General features: G+C 32.1%; 1 protein-coding gene across 2 annotated transcripts; it reads left to right on the plus strand.

The window, feature by feature from the left end:
• The first annotated feature begins 434 nt into the window (after positions 1–434).
• LOC126707717 (squamosa promoter-binding-like protein 12) lies at positions 435–8,808 on the plus strand. Of its 2 annotated transcripts, none has more exons than XM_050407580.1 (7): positions 435–602; positions 2,681–2,935; positions 3,202–3,885; positions 4,089–4,228; positions 4,549–4,800; positions 7,305–7,689; positions 8,417–8,808. In XM_050407580.1, the coding sequence occupies exons 3-6, from the start codon at positions 3,227–3,229 to the stop codon at positions 7,649–7,651; spliced, it is 1,398 nt and encodes a 465-aa protein (XP_050263537.1). In that variant the 5' UTR covers positions 435–602; positions 2,681–2,935; positions 3,202–3,226; the 3' UTR covers positions 7,652–7,689; positions 8,417–8,808. The 2 variants fall into 2 exon arrangements, with proteins under 2 accessions (XP_050263537.1, XP_050263539.1); XM_050407582.1 differs by having other exon boundaries at positions 4,089–4,225.
• Positions 8,809–20,693: the final 11,885 nt, after the last annotated feature.

Below are 20,693 nucleotides of genomic sequence, written 5' to 3' on the forward strand. Positions count from 1 at the left end.
CCATTTTCGCCATAAGAACAATGATTGAAGTTAAAATTTTATTTATTATATCTATCTATAAAAAGAAGTAAAAGTAAAAATAAAAACACAAACACAAACACAAACACAGAAGTCTCCTGTGAAGTCACTTTCTACAACCTGGCACATCTTTAGAGAATGGAGAGCACACCAAAACAGAAAGTCACCCACCGTCCATGGAGAAAGGTAGCTGCTGAGAGAGAGAGAGAGAGACAGGGAGAAAAGCTTAACTTAGGGACATAAATGGTAAACAACAGCATATCTCTCAGAGCAAAAGAGAGGGACACGTGTCCAGACATAATTTTTGGACCAGACAAAAATTAATTGCCCAGTGGGTGAGCCTGGACAAATACTGAAATACCCTAAAAAATAAAGAATATAATAATACTATAAATAGTAAAAAACCAGTGGCTATCTCTTTCCTTTCTTTTATGCCCCATCTTTCTACACTTTCCACTTTTGGTACATATCCCTCTTCCAAGCCCTTCTCAACTTGTCTCTCACTCAGACTCTGACTCCACTCGCTCCTTGACTCAGTCCACTCCACATGGCCTGAACTATTCTCTCCCAGCAGAACCTGTACTGTAAGTCATCAATTTTATGTCCTTCCTTCCTTTTTTTTACCTTTACTTTCTCTCTCTAGAAATGGGTTTTGGTTTGATTGTGAGAATAAGATTCTTCTGTCCTTTTTTTTTTTTGGGTGTACTGAGATTTTGGAAATTTTTGATTTTTTGAAACTGGGTTTTATTGGGAACTGGGTAAAAAAAAAAAAAAAAGGAAAGCTTTTATATTTTTGGGTTTTGAATGATTTTTTTGGTTTATGGGTGAAAAAGTATATAGTATATACCTTGGAGAGCTCAGATGAGTGCTGCTGCTGTAAAAAGAAACTTAAAGATTGACTTTTGTGTAGGTGAATCAATAAATGGATATAATAGAGTTGCTCAGTTGTACACTATATTGATACCAAGCTTCAGAATTGTTCACCATATATATATGTCATCTATATGTGATGTATGAATGTATGTCATCTTTATGTGATGTATGAATGTATGTTGGTATGCATGTACACATATATAAACCCCAAGTTGTTAGTCTAGTGGTTCCAAGGGCTCATGAGATCCATGAGGTTTTTGAATTCAAAACTTCTAGCCAGCATCTTGGGGCCACCCCTAGGTTCCTCTCTATAATTACCTAGCGTGTGGGATGGGAAACTACACACACCTGGTGTAATAGTTGGGGTGCTAAAAGAGTTGTGAACACCTACGATAGCGTGCGTGTGCGCGCGCACACACATATATATAACTTTATTAGTATAGACTCAGGCAATTATAACCAAATGATAATAAATGGATTTCTAGGATTTCTCATTTCTGAGTTAGATATGATTATGTGGGTTGTTGGGACAATGCTTTAAGTGCATAATAATGAATGTTTGGAAGCCTACGATTTTTATTGGTGGGGGCAGAAAATTTTAAAGTCCAAAAGTATTTAGAGTTTTTGTTTCTGGTGGGAGTTAGAATTTAGAGTTTAGACCCATGGTTTGGGATTTTTTTTACTCATTGTTTTGTGGTGGTACAAAAGTTTAGGGATTTCTTAAGCACATGTAACTGGTACACAATTTTTGTTATCTCATGTAAAGATGGGAGATTGAGATTTGTGGATTTCATGCAGTAGTGCTTGAATTATGCATGTATTTGGATTTAGATAAATGGGGTCAGTTAAAGATGCTTTAGCTTGGGATACACTGACAAAACTGATAGGGATTATTGAAACAAATGCAATTTTTATCGGACTGTGTAATCCCAATAAAAAAATGGGGTATCTTATTGATAACTACCTGCCAAACTTATTTGAGATGAAAGTGCGATCGATTATGTGCAATAATTGTTGTTGAGAAAGAAGTGCCGTGATGAATGAATGTTGATGGCAGTAGATGAACATTTTCAACATGAATGCTTGCTCAACTGCTGCTTTAAGTGTAGTTGTTGGTGAAGAAAGTGATCTTTTTTACAGTATTGCATTATTCTCTTGCCAGAAATTATTGGAGGCATTTTTCTTCTCTCTATTTTTTCCCTCCCCCAGGGGGATTTTTTGTGTGTGGGGGGGGGGGGGGGGGGGGGTTGTCAATTGCCAAATATATGAAAAAAGTCACTCAATCTTCTGATGCTGTAAATTATCAACCTTGTATAAACAAAAAAGTTATTTCCTGGCTAACTGTAACTCCTGCTTTCTTAAGAATGTGTGTGGTAAAGAGGTTTTCTGAGACAATGGATGTTAATGGCACTAAGTAAAGTTTGGGAAAAAAAAAATGCTACTTTTTATGGTGTATGAGTTTAAATCTTGGGTCTAATTGAGTAGGACTGCTTAGACCATTGCTATTATCGATTCATAGGAATGGCAGTTACAGTTTTACTTTGGATATTAGAAAATGCTACCCTTTACTGTCTTGGTTCTAATTTTTTCAATGGTGTGTGAGTTGGATTCTATTATGTCACTCGGAGGGGTCAGGAGAGTTGTGTATGAGTGGTGAATTTGTGGGTAATGAGCTGGTAGGACCACGTTGATGACATGTACTTGACAATTTTGTCTTGGCCGAAATGGGAAGGAAAAAAATCCACATGGAGGTCTCTGACAGTTTTAAGTTCACTTGTTTGTTTGGTAGGGTGGGAGATTAAGAATCTAACGGGACAAATGGGCTGAAAGTGATGTATTTAAAGGGATGCCAACCGTTATTGTTCCGTTACTCCATTATATGGTCTTTGCATTAATCTTGGTTCTCTTCTAGACTTGGGGAGCAGTCTGGTTCTAATCTGTTCTCTTGAAGGAAAAAACAAAGAAATTTGCTACCCACCCTTACATGTTGATGCTCAAGTAGAGGGAATGGACAAACACTGCGATTCCAAGATTTGAGTTGAAGGTAACCTTGACTTTACTTGAGCTGTATATGTCAAAGCATGATAAACATGTCACACATATATCAACTACTTGTGTAACATGTGGCTCTTGTCTTGTTTGAGTTTCTAGTCCTTGCTCTTTTCCATCAGTTAGCGCATCTTATTGAGAGTGTGACTGTTTGCTGCACTTTTGGCATTATGTTAGTTGCAGTCATTGCATGCTGACCAGTGCTTGGCTGGGAAAATTACATGTGCACATTACATCTAAAACCGATTTTCTTTCTTATAGGTGTTTTCTTAATAATTTTTTTCTGATGGACTGGAACTCAAAAGCCACCTCAGAGTGGGACTGGGAGAAATTGGCAGGGTTCAGCTCAAAGACAATTGATATTCCAGAATTGGTACAACCATCAAATCATGAGCTTGAAGGAGGGGTTGACAACACATCTGTTTATTCATCTGGAGGTGGTGGTGGTTTCTCAGGGTCTGATTTGGGCCATGGTTCTTCATCTAGGAGCTCCATCTCTGCTTCAGCTGATTCCTCTTCCAAGGAAGGAATTAAGAAAAGTGGAACTGTTGATGGCTTTCCTAAAGATTTTACCGAGAAGAATGAGTGGACCAGGGCGGACAGTACTGGGAAATTTCCATCTTTGGGGGCATCTATCAGCTCTGGTGAACCAGTAATTGGTTTGAAGCTTGGTAAACGAACTTATTTTGAAGACTTGTGCGTGGCAAGCACCACTAAGACATTACCAACATCTGTGACTCCGACATCCTCAACTGTTCCTGGAAAAAGGTCTAGGGCATCTTATCAGAGTACACAAACCCCACGTTGCCAAGTTGAAGGATGCAATATTGACTTAAAGTCATCAAAAGACTACCATCGTAGGCATAGAATTTGTGAAAGCCACTCAAAAAGCCCAAAGGTCATCGTTGCTGGTATGGAGCGTCGGTTTTGCCAACAGTGCAGCAGGCAAGTTTTCTTTGGATCTAATTTAAGGAATATTATAAGTATGGATCTCTATTTTCTTAGTAATTTGTATTACTAAATGTCTTTTTTGCATTTTCAACACTTCTTGATTGTAAGATTTTGTTTTTACAAGAAGATTTTTGTGGGGTTGTCTTATTATTAAGTGAATTTGTTGATGTGACAATAACTTGGTTGTGAATGTTAAGGTTCCATGAATTGTCAGAGTTTGATGATAAGAAGCGAAGCTGTCGTAGGCGTCTCTCTGATCACAATGCACGGCGACGTAGGCCACAGCCAGAGGCAATCCAGTTCCATTCTCCTGGGCTGTCTTCATCAATATATGGTGGTAATTTTGACACTGAAAATTTCTGTACTTTTCTGTTGTGCCAGTAGTTATATATCTTAACTAAATCCGTCCTTCATATGGCTGTCTATCTGCATTTAAGTCATCATTTTTGTTACATTCTCAATTAGAAAAGTGAACATCTTATTCTGTAAATTTTTTGTTTGTTTTGGGAACATTTTTTTTAGCCTTTCATCATTTGATTCTATAAGCCAATGATGCATGATTGTTTCATTTTCCTCATGGTAAATTTTCTGAGATTCATAGCGAATCTTTGAAGCAAGGTTATGTATCATTTGGTTTTGTGGTTTTAATCTCTACAGATGGGAGACAGCAGATGAATCTTGTATTGAATAGGGTTCCATTGTCAGCTGCAAATCCAACATGGCAAAGTGCATGCAACGATAACAAGGTCACACAAACTGGACATTCTTTAAGTAGGCCTACAAAAACTGGGGGTATTGATAGGCAGCTGAAATTGCTCACAGATACGCCAGAGGTTCCTTCCATGCTACAAACATATTCAAGCAAGATGTTGTCTTTTGAAAACAGTACACCTCAAGTCCTTAGTCAAGGTATTTCTCCTTGCTTTTATACAGAACTGTTTTGTATTGGTAGAAGTGTTACACATAAATTTTAATTTCTTTGCTGAGTTATACATTGAAATATGGCAAATCAAACATGCTTAGCTTACTTGGCTTATGTACAACATTTCAAGGTTTCACTTATTTCTAGCCACATTTGTACTTTTACCTAGCTTATTTTTAAGACAAAATAGGCCAATAAAAATAAGTTATACCAAATGAACACTTGCTTCTATTTGTCATAGCTTATTGGTTAGCTTATTTTTTAGGCTGGCCAATGTACAACATTTCAAACACTCACTGTTTCTAGGTATAGTTGTCATTTTACCCAGCTTATTTTTTGAAGCAATATGAACAGATGAAAATAAGGTATACCACACTCAAGTAGTGTTGATACACAATTCTGACCCCATAAGTTTTTCTTGAAAGGTATTCACAATTTTTATTGCAAAACATGTTCTAATTCTCATTAGAAATCATGCCCTAAATTTTATTGGAAGAAGTATGCTATTTTCCCTTGGAAAGCATACTGTATTTTTTATGGAAAGATGTGCACAATGTTTTCTTGCAATGTGTGCCTTAATTTTATTTGTAAAATGTTCAATCTTTCTTGAAAAGAGCGCCTAATTTTTTATTGGAAAACATGTTAATTCTCCCCTAGGAAGCATGTCCTAATTTTCTCTGGAAAACATTACCTAATTTCATTGAGAATCATGTTTTAATTTTATTGAGTGAGTACCTTTCTCCTTGAAAATGTACCATTTTAACATCATTTTATGGGTATTAATGTATTACTTTTATATCTATTATTACTTATAAATTAATTTTAGATATGTTTGTAAATATTTTAATTGTTGTTACACCTCTACTATCGAAATATGTTGCCAGCCAATCACCCATCCGTTGATCCAATGCACACTATCAAAGACACATCTAATCCAAAACATCTAAGCACCATCAGCCAACCTCCATCCACGCCGACAACCACAACCCATCACTGTTGGCAAAAATCATACCACAAACTACCATTAATCAGGAAGCCACCTAAACCCAAACCTCCAAGGCTGAAATCTTCATCCCTGTGCACCACTAGTTGCTAAAACCATGAAAGTCCCAATCCAGGCTGCCTCAAACCAACAGAACCCATGCCCACCGTTTATGTCTCTGATTCATGACCGCACTCAAGGACAAAAGATATAGACAAAGTGAGAGAGGAGGTAGGTGGAAAGAGAATAGCAAATCAGTCTAAGGAAAAAAAAAAAAAAGAGATGGGCTCAGGGATTGGGCTTAGTTTCATCTCAAGCCCAAACCCGAGCCCAGCATAAATGCAAAAACCCAAGCCTTGGTCCAAGTGAATCTCAAGCCCAAACTACCAAACCCAACCCAAAAAAATCCCCTTAAGCCCAAACACTTGTCCAAGTTGAAACTTAACCAAACCCAAACCCAAACCCAAATAGTTCAAGCCCATTTTTAATTTTCCCATGGCTCCTAGCTCAGTAACCAAAGTCTAGAGCTTGAATAGTCCATAAAACCCATTACCTGAACCAAAATGGCTCCCAAAGTCCTAAATCAAACCCAAGACCAGATCCAAATGAGAGACCCAAACTACCCACTAACCAACCCAAGCCCCAATTATGCACCAACCAAGCCAACAATAGAAATTAGCCCAAACCTACAGCAGAACACTAACATTAGCCCATAAAACCCCCCATTTTCCTCGAGCATTCTTCTTCTTCTATTTATTTATTTATTTTTTTGGAAGAATAATTTTCCTCAAGTACTCTTTCAAGTAGTTTTATTGCAATTTTGGCTTCATGCCTGCAGCAATTAGATTTTGTCCAACTAAGGTATAAATCTCGCTTCACAATTTGAAATTTTGTGATTTTAATTTATGCAAGTAGTTAATATTTATATTTTTGCAGGTAATGTAGTATTTAAATTGCTTGGATATGGTAGTGCTAAGCTGCCACTTTTTATTTTTGTAATGTGGATAGAATATTGTCTATAAATATTTACATTTTAATGTTGTATGTGTCCCTATATAATATTATGACTCTGAGTAATGGTTTGACTATCTAGACAACAGACGCCAATCTAGCAATTAAGTTATTCCCACCTTTAGTGGGTTCCAGTTAACTCAATCGGTAAAATCTCTAATGGTTGAATAAGAGATCTGATTGGTTTCTTATTCTGATGATAAAGAGCTATCATCAGAACAGATGCCATAAGTTAAAACTCTCTAAAAAAAAAAAGAAGTTATTCCCACCTTCCCCTTAGTTCTCTATTCCTTTTAATTTTAAATTTTTATAGAGTGATCAAATTAATAATAAACTAACTCGTAAAATAATATTAATAAGAAGCTGAGGAAGCAAGCACATATATACCACGTCCCACAGACTCCGGTGTGTTTATTCAAAGTTGTGTACCAAGTTCATTTGTGGATTTTCTTTCTATAAATAAAATCTCTATTTCTTACATCACAATTCTCTATACAGGTTTAGAGGCATCTTCGTTTGCATCTAATGTTAATGTAGCGCCAGATCTTCGGCGTGCTCTCTCTCTTCTGTCAACCAGTTCATGGGGTTTGAATGACTCTGAAGGCAATGCACTGGACCAGCTCATGCATGTTAATCGAAGCAGCGTAGCCCAGCCAGCAGTGCATGCAGAACTGCAAAATTGGGATTTTTCCTCATCAGGACACGAGCAGGTGGAACAACCACCTCCTGAATCCCGTACGCGATCATTAAATTACCATAATAATGGCAGTGGCCATTACCAGGAATTCCAGTTGTTCAAATCATCTTATGAATCTGGCTGCTTTTATTCCAATCAAATCAACTGATTATTGGAAATTAGCACTTCCTATGAAATCACTGCAAGGTCAGTGGATCCATCACTTCTGTATAAACTTCATGTTATTTTTGGTTGTCAAAATAGTGTTTAATTTAAGTTTTATCATTATTTCTCTACGATGTGATGGTAAAACATGCACCCTCGAATCCCTAAAAGCAGTTAAATTTCTTCCTCAATTCTCCAAGGGGTTGCACAATTAGTTGGGGACAATGTCTCTTGTAGAATTTTAGTCTCCTCTTCCCCATCCCTTTGGGTCAAACTCACTTGTCTAGAATTTTATTCTTTACGGGTAGCACAATCGGATGGAACCAGCCTCATGAAGTCAAAGTCACTTGCTTGAATTCACCCTTCATCCTCGCCTTGGGCAAATTTCAGTCACACACGCACACCAAGATAGAGAATCCTTCAAGAACCCATTAGAAGACTTGAAGTTTTATGTGACTGAATTTCACCAAGCTTTTCTGGAACAGTTACCAATTTCTTCATATTGTCGTCTGATATAAATAGTTGATGCAATATAACTCACCATTGAACAAATGAAATAATGTGTAAGGTTGAAGCATATATTTGTTACTTTGTATGCAGACCTGATCCATAATGATTCATACCTTACATTTCCAACTGAATGTTGTGGCCTGGTTTTCATGCTCATTTGTGGGAATATTAATGTGGAAAGACAAGAGACAACATTAACTCACTGTTTTAAAGACCAACATCCACTTGCATTGTTCTAAAAGTTATTATTTACTTTCAGGATTTTGTTGCAGTTTTGGTCAAGCTGGCAAGACATCCAACCAGAGCACAAAAGCGACGTGTTTTGAAATTGGATTGTTTGCTAGTAAACAAGTTTTCTGCAACATTCATTGGTTACTTGACCGAAATAATGTTGATCTGATCTCCTTATTGTTGAAATAATGTTAATAGTCGGCCAATTTGTCCGAGAGGACTGCCTACCAGGCTTTAATTTGGCTAAACACTTGAATATTATCATTATCCAGTGCTACAAAGCTTGTCTGGTAGTTTATATATTACTTTTGGACAGCTTACTGCATCTTTTTAAGATCTTATTCCTAATTTTGCTCTCCCAAATTGGATGAGTTCCTAATTTTAAGCGTGATGAATAGATCTTTGTAAGTTTTATCCCAAGTGTGAGAACTTTTAACCTTTATTAAAGTTCCTTGTGTTCTCTTTCCTGTTGAATATTCTTGAGTAGTTATGGCTGTGGTTAGAATCATTTTTCTTAGAAGATATGAGTCGACTATTGAATGTACTTGGGTGTCTCTCCTTCTAATAAAATACTTACAACAGCAGCTGCTGGTTTGCTTAGACCCCAAACATACCCATTAACCAATTTTAAGACCAAGATACCAAGGGCATTCAAAATGGTTACTCTATCACAAGAAGTGGGGGCACAAAAAGTTGGAAGATAGGTTTGTACCACTTGAGCTTCAAAAACTTCGGTTGAAGTTTGCTCGTGGATTAAGGATTGTGAAGAGACTTTTATGAAGAAAACGAAGGGGAGAGAGACTCTAGAAGGATCTTTCATGCCATCCTTCAAGAAATGGGGGGTATTTATATATGGAAAATTAGGCGATGTATCGTAATGCTTACATGCTGGCATGATCAATATGAGTGAAAATTCCATTTTTTTTTTTCTTTCAATTTCCTGGTAATTTCGGGAAGTTAGATACTTCTCAAACAAGTTTTTTTTTCCTTTCAACATTTGAAACTTATGATGGTGTGACCTTGTGTGCATGATTCCTCTCAATCCAGATCACTTAGGTGAAGGTACCATTTTGAAAAAGTGACATACTTCATGAAAGTAGGGACTTGTCAAACCATTGCAACGCTAATTGATCTATAAGAGTTTTCTTATAGAGGGTTTCCATTGCGGGTTCGGGTGCCACTTTATGCTATTTTTCTTGACGATTGAGAGATGATCTATAAAAGTGGCTTAGCAAAGGTGAAGAGCATTTTTCCTAGTTTAACAAAATTTCCCCCCATTTAAATCAACTATGTACGAATCTCGACAACTTTACACGCAAATGAGCATCCCAATTGACTCAATTTGACAACTTTAAACTTTCTCTTTCATACACTTTACTTTGAGGCTTTCCTGAGTTTAGGTTTACACAAATAAGATGTGGTTAAAAAACTCACAACACCAGTTATTTTTTGTTGGTGTTTGATATAACCAAAAATGTTGTGTGCAAGAACATGATTTGACATGATTTTGACTCAATTCTTGGATTTTTCTCTCCCACAACCTCTCAAAATGAAGCTTGTCACCCAATAATTCGAATGACAACTCGCACGAATTTGACATCATTTGACAAAAATTAAACTAAAGTCCAACTTTCCAACACTTAAAGCAAAAAGTAAACTGCAAGTTATGGAATTATTTTTGTATTTTCAACGTACCTTGAATAATATACATTTAGTCTTCTTGAATTGCCACCTGTTTTGAAAGGAAATTGGAAAATCTATGCATCGGTCCAACATTCGATTTGATCAGATGGTCCAAGTTTCTTATCAACCTTGGTCAAACCTTGGAATAATTTTCCTTGTTTGGTGTGCCCTATTTAAGGCTTAAATATGATTTTTCTTGATTATTATAAACAATCGAAGAAATGCTTTGTGGGAAAAATGAGGGTATCTTGACTTTGCCAGTTCAAGTCTTGCTTGTATTGCTACTTTTTTAAAGAATTATTTATTTATGTATTTTACATACTATTCTTATGACATATTATCTACATTTTTAGATCCCTATGTATTCTAAATGCTTGACACCTCCAGATAAATTATTTTTTGAACTTTAAATAATTTATGTGGTGGAATTAATGGATTTATTGCACAAGGATACTCTGGATATATATCATTCACAATTATCAAATATCAGATTTAAAGTAGTAAACAATTATCACAAAGATCTGGCAACGAAGTTAAAAACCAATGAAGAAACTCTTCAATGGAAAAACTCTGAGGCTCCAACCCTGTTAGAAAATCCACTATAAAGGAATAATTATGATAATCTATACTTGCAAAACCTTTGCTTTATGTAACTTCTACTGACCCTACTTGCCCTCCTACTGTAGTAGTCCTAGAACATCTGGAATCTTTCTATAGTAATTTTCCCAATAAGAAGACATCACTTGCATGAACCAGAACCTCTGACACTGCAAGGAACTCCTCAAAGATTTATTGCAATGAATTCACATGATAGAACCTATAAGATTTCAAGGAAATGTTTATGGTTCAAGGTATCATCATGAACACTCATAGATTCGTTTTTTGGTTTTTGGAACAAAGCACAAAGATTGGTTTTTCTGATTAAAGCTCAAGGATGAAGGCTTCAAGATCTTCTTTTTGTGGCTTTATGGTAAGCACAAGCATGTTTTCTAGCAAAATTCAACATTCATAACTTGATGATTTCTCTTGAGCGAGAATATTTTTGGTCAAGCGAAGCTCTCAAAGACAACACAATTGTGCTAACTTCAAACAGTCATACTCATTCATTTCAAACCTAAATTGGTTTAAATTTTTATCCATTTTGAAATTTTGGATGTCTACTTTCCAATAAAACTGGGTTAATTTAGAAATTAGCTATGGTACACACAGGGGCGGCCCAACATAATTTGAGGCCTAAGGCGAAAAATTTATGAGGGGCCTTTAATATGTAAATATTAATTAAACAAAATTATTTAATATTAATCAAATTAAGGTTAATTTGATACATTAAATACATAAATAATACCAACTGGACTAATGTTAATTTCATATAGTGAATTGAATATCATAGTTGAATTATAAATATTAATAAAAGAAATAAAAATATATTGCGATTGAAAATGATACTTTATTTTGGATATAAGACGATGCATAGTTAAATAAAATTGTTATCGAATTTTTAATTTTATATTTTGATTTTAAGAGAGAGAGAGAGATAGATATTATTTGGTGTACGGTTTTGTAGGATATTAATTTACAAAAATCAAAGTCTCAAACTATTAGGGAAAATTAATCTATAATTGATGATTTAACACATTTGCAACATCTTTTTGAAATATTTTAGGATTTCAATTGAGTTAAAGTTCTATTGGTCTTATACTTTGAGAGTCTTAATAGAAATGAAAAAGAAAAATGCGCTAATTAAAAACACTATAAAATGTTCAAAATATAATGTGATATTGTCTCTCATTGATGAACTTCATCAATTTAACTAATGAATGTTTATATCACGTTTTTTGTGATTAATAACATGGCAATTTGTAAGCCAATAATAAAATTTGTATATCACTAATAAAAAAAATGTACAATCTTTAGAAAATATATATAATTTTATAAAATTTTGGGTCTTTAACTATGAAAAATGGGACCCTTTTTTCTAAGGGGATTTTTTTTTTTTTGGGTGGGGCCTTAGGCCTAGGCCTAACTTGCCTAGGCCTTGAGCCGGCCCTCGGTACACAAGGTATGATCAAAATATCATTTCCCCATCATTTTTTTTTTTGTAGATTGGAACTTTGTCGTCTTTGAGCAACTTCTGACTAAGACTCAATCCTAACACAATTCTATTAATATAACCCAAATTTGATATGTTTTGAAACTAGTAATTTTCAAATCTGTCAACACTCTAAAACCTAACATAATTCATATACTATTCTACATTAATCTATACATGAGAACATTCAAAGTAATAGTAATATTTGGGTTTGAATCCCCTGGATCCCAAGTTGGAGCTGTCAAACTGTCAATACCGAATTTGGTTCGAATCTTGGTGAGGTTTTTTATATGCTGGGATGGGTATGTGGAATCACTACCAATTATAAGATTTTATAGATTTGTTAGCCATCTAACTTCTAATTTATATTATTACCATCCAAAGGTTAAGAGGATGTGAGGCCTTTAATCATAAGTCAAGCAATAAAATGTATAGCAAATAAAAAAAAACATAACTTTTCCTAATATGTTCTAAATTTTTCTTTAAAAAAAAAAACTAGCAAATAATCACAATATTATATGAAGATACCTAAGATGTTGTGTGAGATGAGTGTAGTGAGTGAAGAGAGTTACTGAGAAAGTAGTGAGTGAAGAGAGAGTATAGTGAGTGAAGAGAGAGTATAGTGAGTGAAGAAACAGACAAGGAGGAAAACAGGTCCTAGTTGGAACCCACGGCAACACGTGGAGGGCTGGAGACCATTCATAGAAATCAAGTCCAGTAGGCTCGAGTTCAATGAAATCGGTTTCTATGAACAAAAACCGAGTTCATTGAACTCGATTTCTATGTATAGAAATGAACTTGGTTTCCTACTTTGTCCACCTCAGCTTCTGGTAAACCGAGTCTACTGGACTCAAATTGTTAGAAATGAAATATGTTTGAAATGTTGCCTAACTTATAATATAGTTTGAGTTTTATAGTTATTTAAAAAATAAAAAAAAAAAAAAAAAAAAACCGTAAACATGATGTCCAGGCCTATTGGTGCATACACTATATACGCAAAATCTGCCACCTTTAATCGCGTGTTCTTGGCTTTTAGGCTTGTGTTAGGGAGCTAAACTTGAGCAACAAGTAGAGCTTATCGCACATACACTTATGCCCAGCAAGCTTTGCTTTTCTAGGCTAGGTTTGGTTGATTTGGGCCTTGACTATCACACGCAAACAGGGTATGAGTGACTATCAAAGTCCAGTTTTGGTGTTTTTAGGCCTTGGATTTTGGCTTTTTTGGTTTTGTTACATGATAAAAATTATCTTATGTTACATGATGGAAGCATGCATGTTTTGTGGTACTAGGTTTTATTAAACTAGAAATTATGGTACATGATTAATCATGAAACTTCATTTAAATTTTTTGAAACTTTTAATAATAGAAGTTTAATTAGGGTAGTTTTTATTTTTATTTTTAAAAACTTTGGTATTAAACTTTCTCACAAAGTAAACTATTTTTAAATAGTAAGCCATTGACAGAAGCATATTGTACAAAGTGAACAATTTATGTTTAATCCTTTTGTGAAACCACAACATATAAAATACAATATTTATTAGTAATAGAATTTTATATGAAGTAATATTCAAATTTCTTTAAATTTTGGTAATAGAGATTCATTTACCAGACTTCTTAATAATTAGCGAATGAGTATATTGTAAGACCTACAATTTTTATAATACGACTTTTGTTATTTAACTAGTGAAAGACCTGTACGTTGCACGGTTTTATACATAGACTAAAAAAAGTTTGCAATGAACTAAAAAAAATTGCAAAACTTTTCATATGCCACGTAATTTTCTCACTACTATTTTGAATAAAGAGAGAATAAAACCATTTGTTCAACCCATAAGGCTAAAAGAGAGAGAATAAGGAGGAGGATGAAGATAACATAAAATCTATTCAACCTCCTCTTTTGTGAACTTGGGTAATCTATCCCCAACAATTTCTTACATTCTTTTTGGATACTCAAAATATACAATGGGATAAATGTTTATATGAAGTAAAATCTTTATAACCAAGCTCTTTGTTTATACGTTATATGAAAAGAATTCTTAGTAGAAACTTGAATTCTATTTTATTCTCTTATTTCCATTTACTTGCAAATTATATATATATATATATAAATATATTATAAATGTCAATAGTTTTCTATTCTATTTTTGGATGGTTATACTTATACCATCTATTCATTTATGGATTTTGTTTTTTATTTTTATTTTTTGGATACAAGATAGAATTTCTACTCTAACCTAATCTAAGTGTATATGTGTATGAATCTCCCTCCTAGAAACTTGAACCCCGGCCCTTGACCCTCACACCTCATAAGTATTTATACTTAGATTTTGTTTTTTATAATTTTGCATAATATATATTTGAAAATAAGTTTCATATCCAACCCACTACAAAGGGAAAATGAATTTTATTTAATAACTTTTCAATGATAATATAGTAGAAAAGTATATGTAAATTAAACATAACACAAATACAAACCCTTGAAGGAGAGAATACAAAATTTGATCATTCTTAAATAATAAATAGATAAAGTGTAAGTATTTATAATGGTTTATATAATGGATTTCATGGATTTAAAATTGCCTTTATGACTCATAAGCAAAATCTTGAAAAAAAAAAAAAAAAAAAAAAAACCAAAAACGAAGAAGAGAAATACATACTTGCAATAGTGTGGATAGTAGGTTTGATAAAGCATTCTACTATGGATTTCACAAATATCAAATTGCCTAAGTAATAAGAAAAAACAAAACAAAACAAAACAAAACAAAAGGAGAGTTAAATTTCTAATCAACATAGAAATCATGAGAGAATGAGAATTATTGATAATGAGGGAGAGTACTGATTAGAATAATAAGTAGTGTTTCTACTTTCTATCAAAAAAAAAAAAAAAAAAAAAACCAAAAAAAAAGAAAAAAGAAAAAAGAAAGAAGAAGCCGTAAAAAGAAGAAGAAGCAGCCGTGGTGGGAATGTATAAGAATACACTAAAAAGGTTCTCTCTATATACATATATTAGAAATCCTAACTTAATTAGGATTCAAAAGTCTTCATCTAATAGATAATCTCAAAAAAAAAAAAATCATAATAATTTTATCTAATAGATAATCTCAAATAATAATAATCATAATTTTTTTTCAATTCACGTAAATTACACCCATAATCCTAACTTGATAATTTCAGAGGGGCCTAGCCGTGAATGTTTCTCTAATTGGTCTGTCTTTATAGGAAAAAGACTTGAGTTATCAAAAAAACAAAAAATCGGGTAATAAATTTATGTTTTTTTTATTATTATTATAAATAAATAAATGACTTTATGGGGTTACCAAGTAGACTTGGATGTGTATGTATATTCCAATGTGTACGTAACTCCTATTCAAGTAAAAAGGAAAAGAAAAAAAAAAGTAACCTGTGTGAAGAGTACAAAATACAATAAAGATTGGTTTTATCTCAATAATCAAATATATATATATATATATATATATATATATATATATATGTAGGTTATAACTCTCCAACTTATGCACATGTCTAACTCTTCCTAACTATGCATGTTGGTTTTTTTTTTTTCCTCTTTTTTTTTTCTTTTTAATTTTTATTTGGTGAGATATCATTAGCATGTATATTAAAAAATTTGTTATTTTTATCTAAAAATTAGTGATAAAGCAATAGTTGATAAGAACAAATAGGAAATTGTTTTTATCTATAAATTTGTGGAATTGTGAAGCTAAAATCTAAATCTTAAAAATAAGTGGCATGTGAAGAGGAAATCCAAAGAAAAAAAAAAAGTAACCGTGTGTGAAGAGGAAAAAAAATAGTAAAAAATAAATTAATAATAAAAAGATTAGAATTTGTATTGTAATCAAATTAATTTTTTTATCATCTTAGAAATTAAAGGAGAAGAAGATAAGACTAAAAAAATTATATGGTGCAATCATGACTTCTAAACCCAACTTTTATTATATAGTATATATATGATATGATATATGATATAATTATAAGAGTCCAGTTAATTTAGGGTACACATTAAGTTATTCATTTTTAGAAACATTTTATCGGGAATTGAAAAAGTTGTCAATACTTTTTCAGTTGTTGAAATTTTTTTTTTCCAAAAATGATTAATTATTATGTGTCTTTAGGGCATACATTAGCAAAATTCTAATTATAATGATAAATAAATTGTTTTAAAGAGAAATACTTTCTATCATGTATAGATCAGCAATTTCTTCTTCAAGGTATTCGCAATCATTTGCAAGAGGGTCGTAATCAATCAAAGTTTTCATCTAGAGAAACAAGATGGAAACTTTTCAATTCCACATGGTTGTCAAGGGTCATGTGTGTGGCTGTCCAATGATGTAACATAAAGTCCACAACACAATCATTTCAACTATCCTCTATGTAAACTTGAGTTCCTTATTTGTTGCAATATTCTCTCTCTCTCTCTCTCTTTCTCTCTCTCTCTTGTAATTGTTTTTTTGTTGTAACCACACATTAATTTCTCAAAAAAAAAAGAAAAAAGTAACCACACATTAGTTTCATGCGCACCAGCAGTCTTCATAGTTCATACTGTTATGTAATATACTAGTATAACCTAGGAAAATTTTCTATATTGAATCTAGGAAAAAGTAATCAAAGAAGAACATTTGGTGCAAAATTAAATTTTATTTGGTTTTTATTAGCTTGCAATATTCACTTGCTCAAAGAAACTGAGGCCATAAGGGGGGAAAACAAGGGAAGAAAGTAATATAAGGACTATTAAGCACACGCAGATTATTGGTCAATAATATTATAACAAAGCTGTACTTTTCTTCTCTTTGATTGAGTTCTCTTAATTGGAGTGGACTCTTGACTTGTACTTGTAAAGCATTCATCTATGATATAACATTGAATTATTAGGACACACACAAGCTATAAGGCACTCTATTTTCCTCAATTACTTAATAACAAAAAAATGAATTATTAGGTTCAACCCATATATGAGATTTATGAAAATTCGTGCTTAAAAAAAGAAAGAAAGAAAAAGTCAAAGAGACAGGGATAACATGAAAAAAAATATCCATATTATGTGTGCATTTGGATTAGGATTAAAAATTAAAATTATTTCACTATTCAGGTTTTTTTTTTTTTTTTTTTACTATTTATGAGTCCTACTGCACTTTTTGGCACTATTCATGAACTCCATTGTACTATTTCAACTAACTTTTACATTTATTTATAATATTTTCAATAATAATTTTTCAGTTTCAGTAAAATAAGCGGTATCTAAACACATCCTATGACTTTTGGTCCTTTCTTTCTATCCCATTCCAACTTGCACTTGGTCATGGTTGAGTGAAGGTTGTGATGGGTCTTGGCTTGGGCTTGACATAGGAATTCTTGTTTATGGGGCATAATAAATGTAAGGTTGTGTTTATTGTACACAAATTAATACAAATCGTGACATCAAGTTACAGTTTTAGTTCTTGCTCAAGAAAAGGTACGGTTTTAGTTTCAAAATAAGGTCTGTGTGTGTAAAACAAGTGTTACCCATATAAATGTATAGGTTTAAGCCATACTTTCCTTGTTCCTCTCTTCAGTGTGCGTGCATTAAACACAAGCTGGTCAGTTTGGTGGTGATACAATTGCGAGGGTTGAAATTAAACATGAATTTTTTTTTTTTTAATTTTTTATTATGGAGAATACTAATTATTTTTAATACACACTAGAAAATGAGAGAAATGTTTTAAAGAAACTGACAATGATGTATATCTCAAAGAGCCTATATTCTCATCCTACTTACAATAACTAATACCAAAAATAACCACTACACACCTTTGATGCGATGGTCACTTCACAAGTATAAGTGCTTGTGGGGGTGTGTGGGGTAAGGACTGGGGTTTAAGTCTCCAGGAGGAGAAATTATAGAGTCCTCTGGTGGATCACGTCACTTGTCCACCATTCCACTAAAAACTTCCACTTGTTTAAAATTGCTGAGTCAATAATTAATTTATATTTTAAAAAAATTTCTAACTAACAATTTTAAACAAGTGGAAGTTTTTTAGTGGAATGGTGGACCACATCACTTGTCCACCATGTGGACCTTATAATTTCTCCTCCAGGAGGGAGTTTCACACATATATACACTTAGATTAGACTAGAGTAGAAATTCTATCTTCTATATAGATATATATATATATATATATATATATATATATATATATATGATATAAAAACTATTACCATAAATAGTTACTCACAATAAATAGTCCAAACACAATTTGGACAAACTTGAAGGTGAAAAAATAATAATAAAAGGGAGGGAAAAAAAATCCCTTAAACTATTATCTTATTTGTGCCGCAACTTGTGGTGCAAGGTATGATGTAAGGATTCTGTAAAATATATTTCTAGTTTTAGATCATTGTTGTCAAGAAAAAAAATAATAATAAAGAAACTTTATTTAGGATATTTGTTTTAATGTTTTGAGCTGACGTGGCTGTTTTAACCAAATTAGCTGCTAGTTAAACACCTTCATGATACTTTTTTATTTTTTTATTTTTTATTATTATGTAAAACTATACTCTGATTATTATACAATTAGATGAATAAATAAATGTTAACTTTTTTTTTTTTTGGAGAAGGAAATAAATGTTAACTTGTATTAAACATACTACTTGACTCAATAATATTATATACTATATAATAAAATTTGGGTTTTAGAAATGGTGGTTGCGCTAAGTGGCTATGTTCTTTCTACAACAAGTGGCTAAAACTCAATTACCTAAGTTTTAGTTAAAAATCTATTACCTAAATTTTAAGATCAACAAATTTAAAATTCTACTTCAACTAAAATTTTATTATCAAATTTAAAATTTTTTTAACTAAAATCTAATTATTTTAATAACTTATTATATTTTTTTAATTTAATATAATAAAATTTGCACACTACATAATTTTTATTTATTAATTTGTGTATCGCAGTAAAAGGCATTTTTTTTTTTTTTGACCATGCTCAAGCTCACACCAAACCTTTTTGCTTTTCATAGTTCAAATTCACACCCTCCTATCAAAAATTCATTAAAATATATGTGTGATGGGATTGTAAGCTCCATTGAGTGTTGGTATAATTTTGGGACAATAAAATGTATGTTTTACTAAATAATTCATTTATTTCCTATTGTAAAGGGTTAACTGATGTTTGTAGATAAAAATAAAATATCGATTAATCACTATTAGAACCGTAAGTGAATTGAGTTTTTTATGAATAATTTGAACTTAAAAAAAAGTAATATGTTCATTTATTTAGCAAGCCAACAAAGTTCAAGTGCGGACTTATACTCAAGTATTAGTTGTGCTAATCTTAAATGTAGTGCTTGAGGAGAAGCTTTTGAGTATAAAAAATCAATTTGCGTATGTATAATATATTATTTGTTTATGTATGTATACATGCAAAAAAAAAAAAAAAAAAAATGGTATAGCCTTTAGATTTGATAATTTAGATTGAGAACGTTTATAAATAAGTTTATATGATATAAAATTATTATTTGTAAATTATTGACAATATGAATAGTCAATTTAATCAATAAAAATTAGGCTAAATTATATATTACACCATCTAAGTTTGATCTATTTTCAATTTCTTCCATAATGTTTATTAATAGTGTCACTATATTTGAAATAAAAAAAAATAGCTAGACCACATCACTTTTGGGTTCTTGAATGGTGAAAAACTGGAACTAGACTGAAAGATTAGATTAAAAAAAATTAAATTAAAGGACTGAAATGAAAAAAAAAAAAAAAAAAAAAAAAAAAAACTAAACTAAACTTTAGGAATGAAATTGAACACAAGTCAATTTTTAAAAATTAATTTCTAATTTAACATAACTAACAATAGGTGGTGAATCTAATATATATGTAAGTTCACAAATGGAAATCAATTTATCTAAATAACTCAAATAATATAATTTCAATTATAATTTAGTTATTAATTTTTAGCATATATTTGTGAATGTAATAAAAATTTTAATTGTGATGTTTACCATATATAAGAAAAGATTAAATCAATCAAGTAAATTGTAAATAAGCTCGATCTTTTTCAACACGAAATGCACCATGTTTAAATATTTAACTAACTTTTTTTAGAAAGAACAAGTAACCAACTTGGTAATAACTATCCCATCAGAACTTGATAATAACTAATGACTTCCAAATCGATTAATATTTGAAATAAAATTAAATAAACTAATATTAAACTTTAAATGCTCGATTCAACTCAACTCAACTCTTTTTTTTTTTTTTAGCACAATCAACTCAACTCATTTACCACCTCAATAACAGGGATCTAATGACATCTTAGCAAAAATATGCAAATCTTAGAAAGTAAGCAATACTAAACAAACGTGTATCAATTGAGATGTTCTTAAAAAAGACTATTAATACGGTTGCTTTAAAACAAAATTTGTAACAAAGTATTTGTGCTTTCCTATAACATAAAGTCAAAGTAATAATAATAAATAAAAATATATATATCATCGCAATGCCATTGATAATATCATAATTGATTA

The sequence above is a fragment of the Quercus robur genome, chromosome 11, assembly GCF_932294415.1.
Source record: "Quercus robur chromosome 11, dhQueRobu3.1, whole genome shotgun sequence".
In the NCBI taxonomy this organism is placed as follows: Eukaryota; Viridiplantae; Streptophyta; class Magnoliopsida; order Fagales; family Fagaceae; genus Quercus; species Quercus robur.

What these genes read in the sequence shown, in the direction of transcription:
- LOC126707717 (XM_050407580.1), top strand. Translation starts at nt 3,227, where the DNA reads ATGGACTGGAACTCAAAAGCCACCTCAGAGTGGGACTGGGAGAAATTG. An exon ending in GTCTTCATCAATATATGGTG is followed by an intron (nt 4,229 to 4,548) that starts GTAATTTTGACA and finishes TAATCTCTACAG; the next exon opens with ATGGGAGACAGCAGATGAAT. An exon ending in ACCTCAAGTCCTTAGTCAAG is followed by an intron (nt 4,801 to 7,304) that starts GTATTTCTCCTT and finishes TTCTCTATACAG; the next exon opens with GTTTAGAGGCATCTTCGTTT.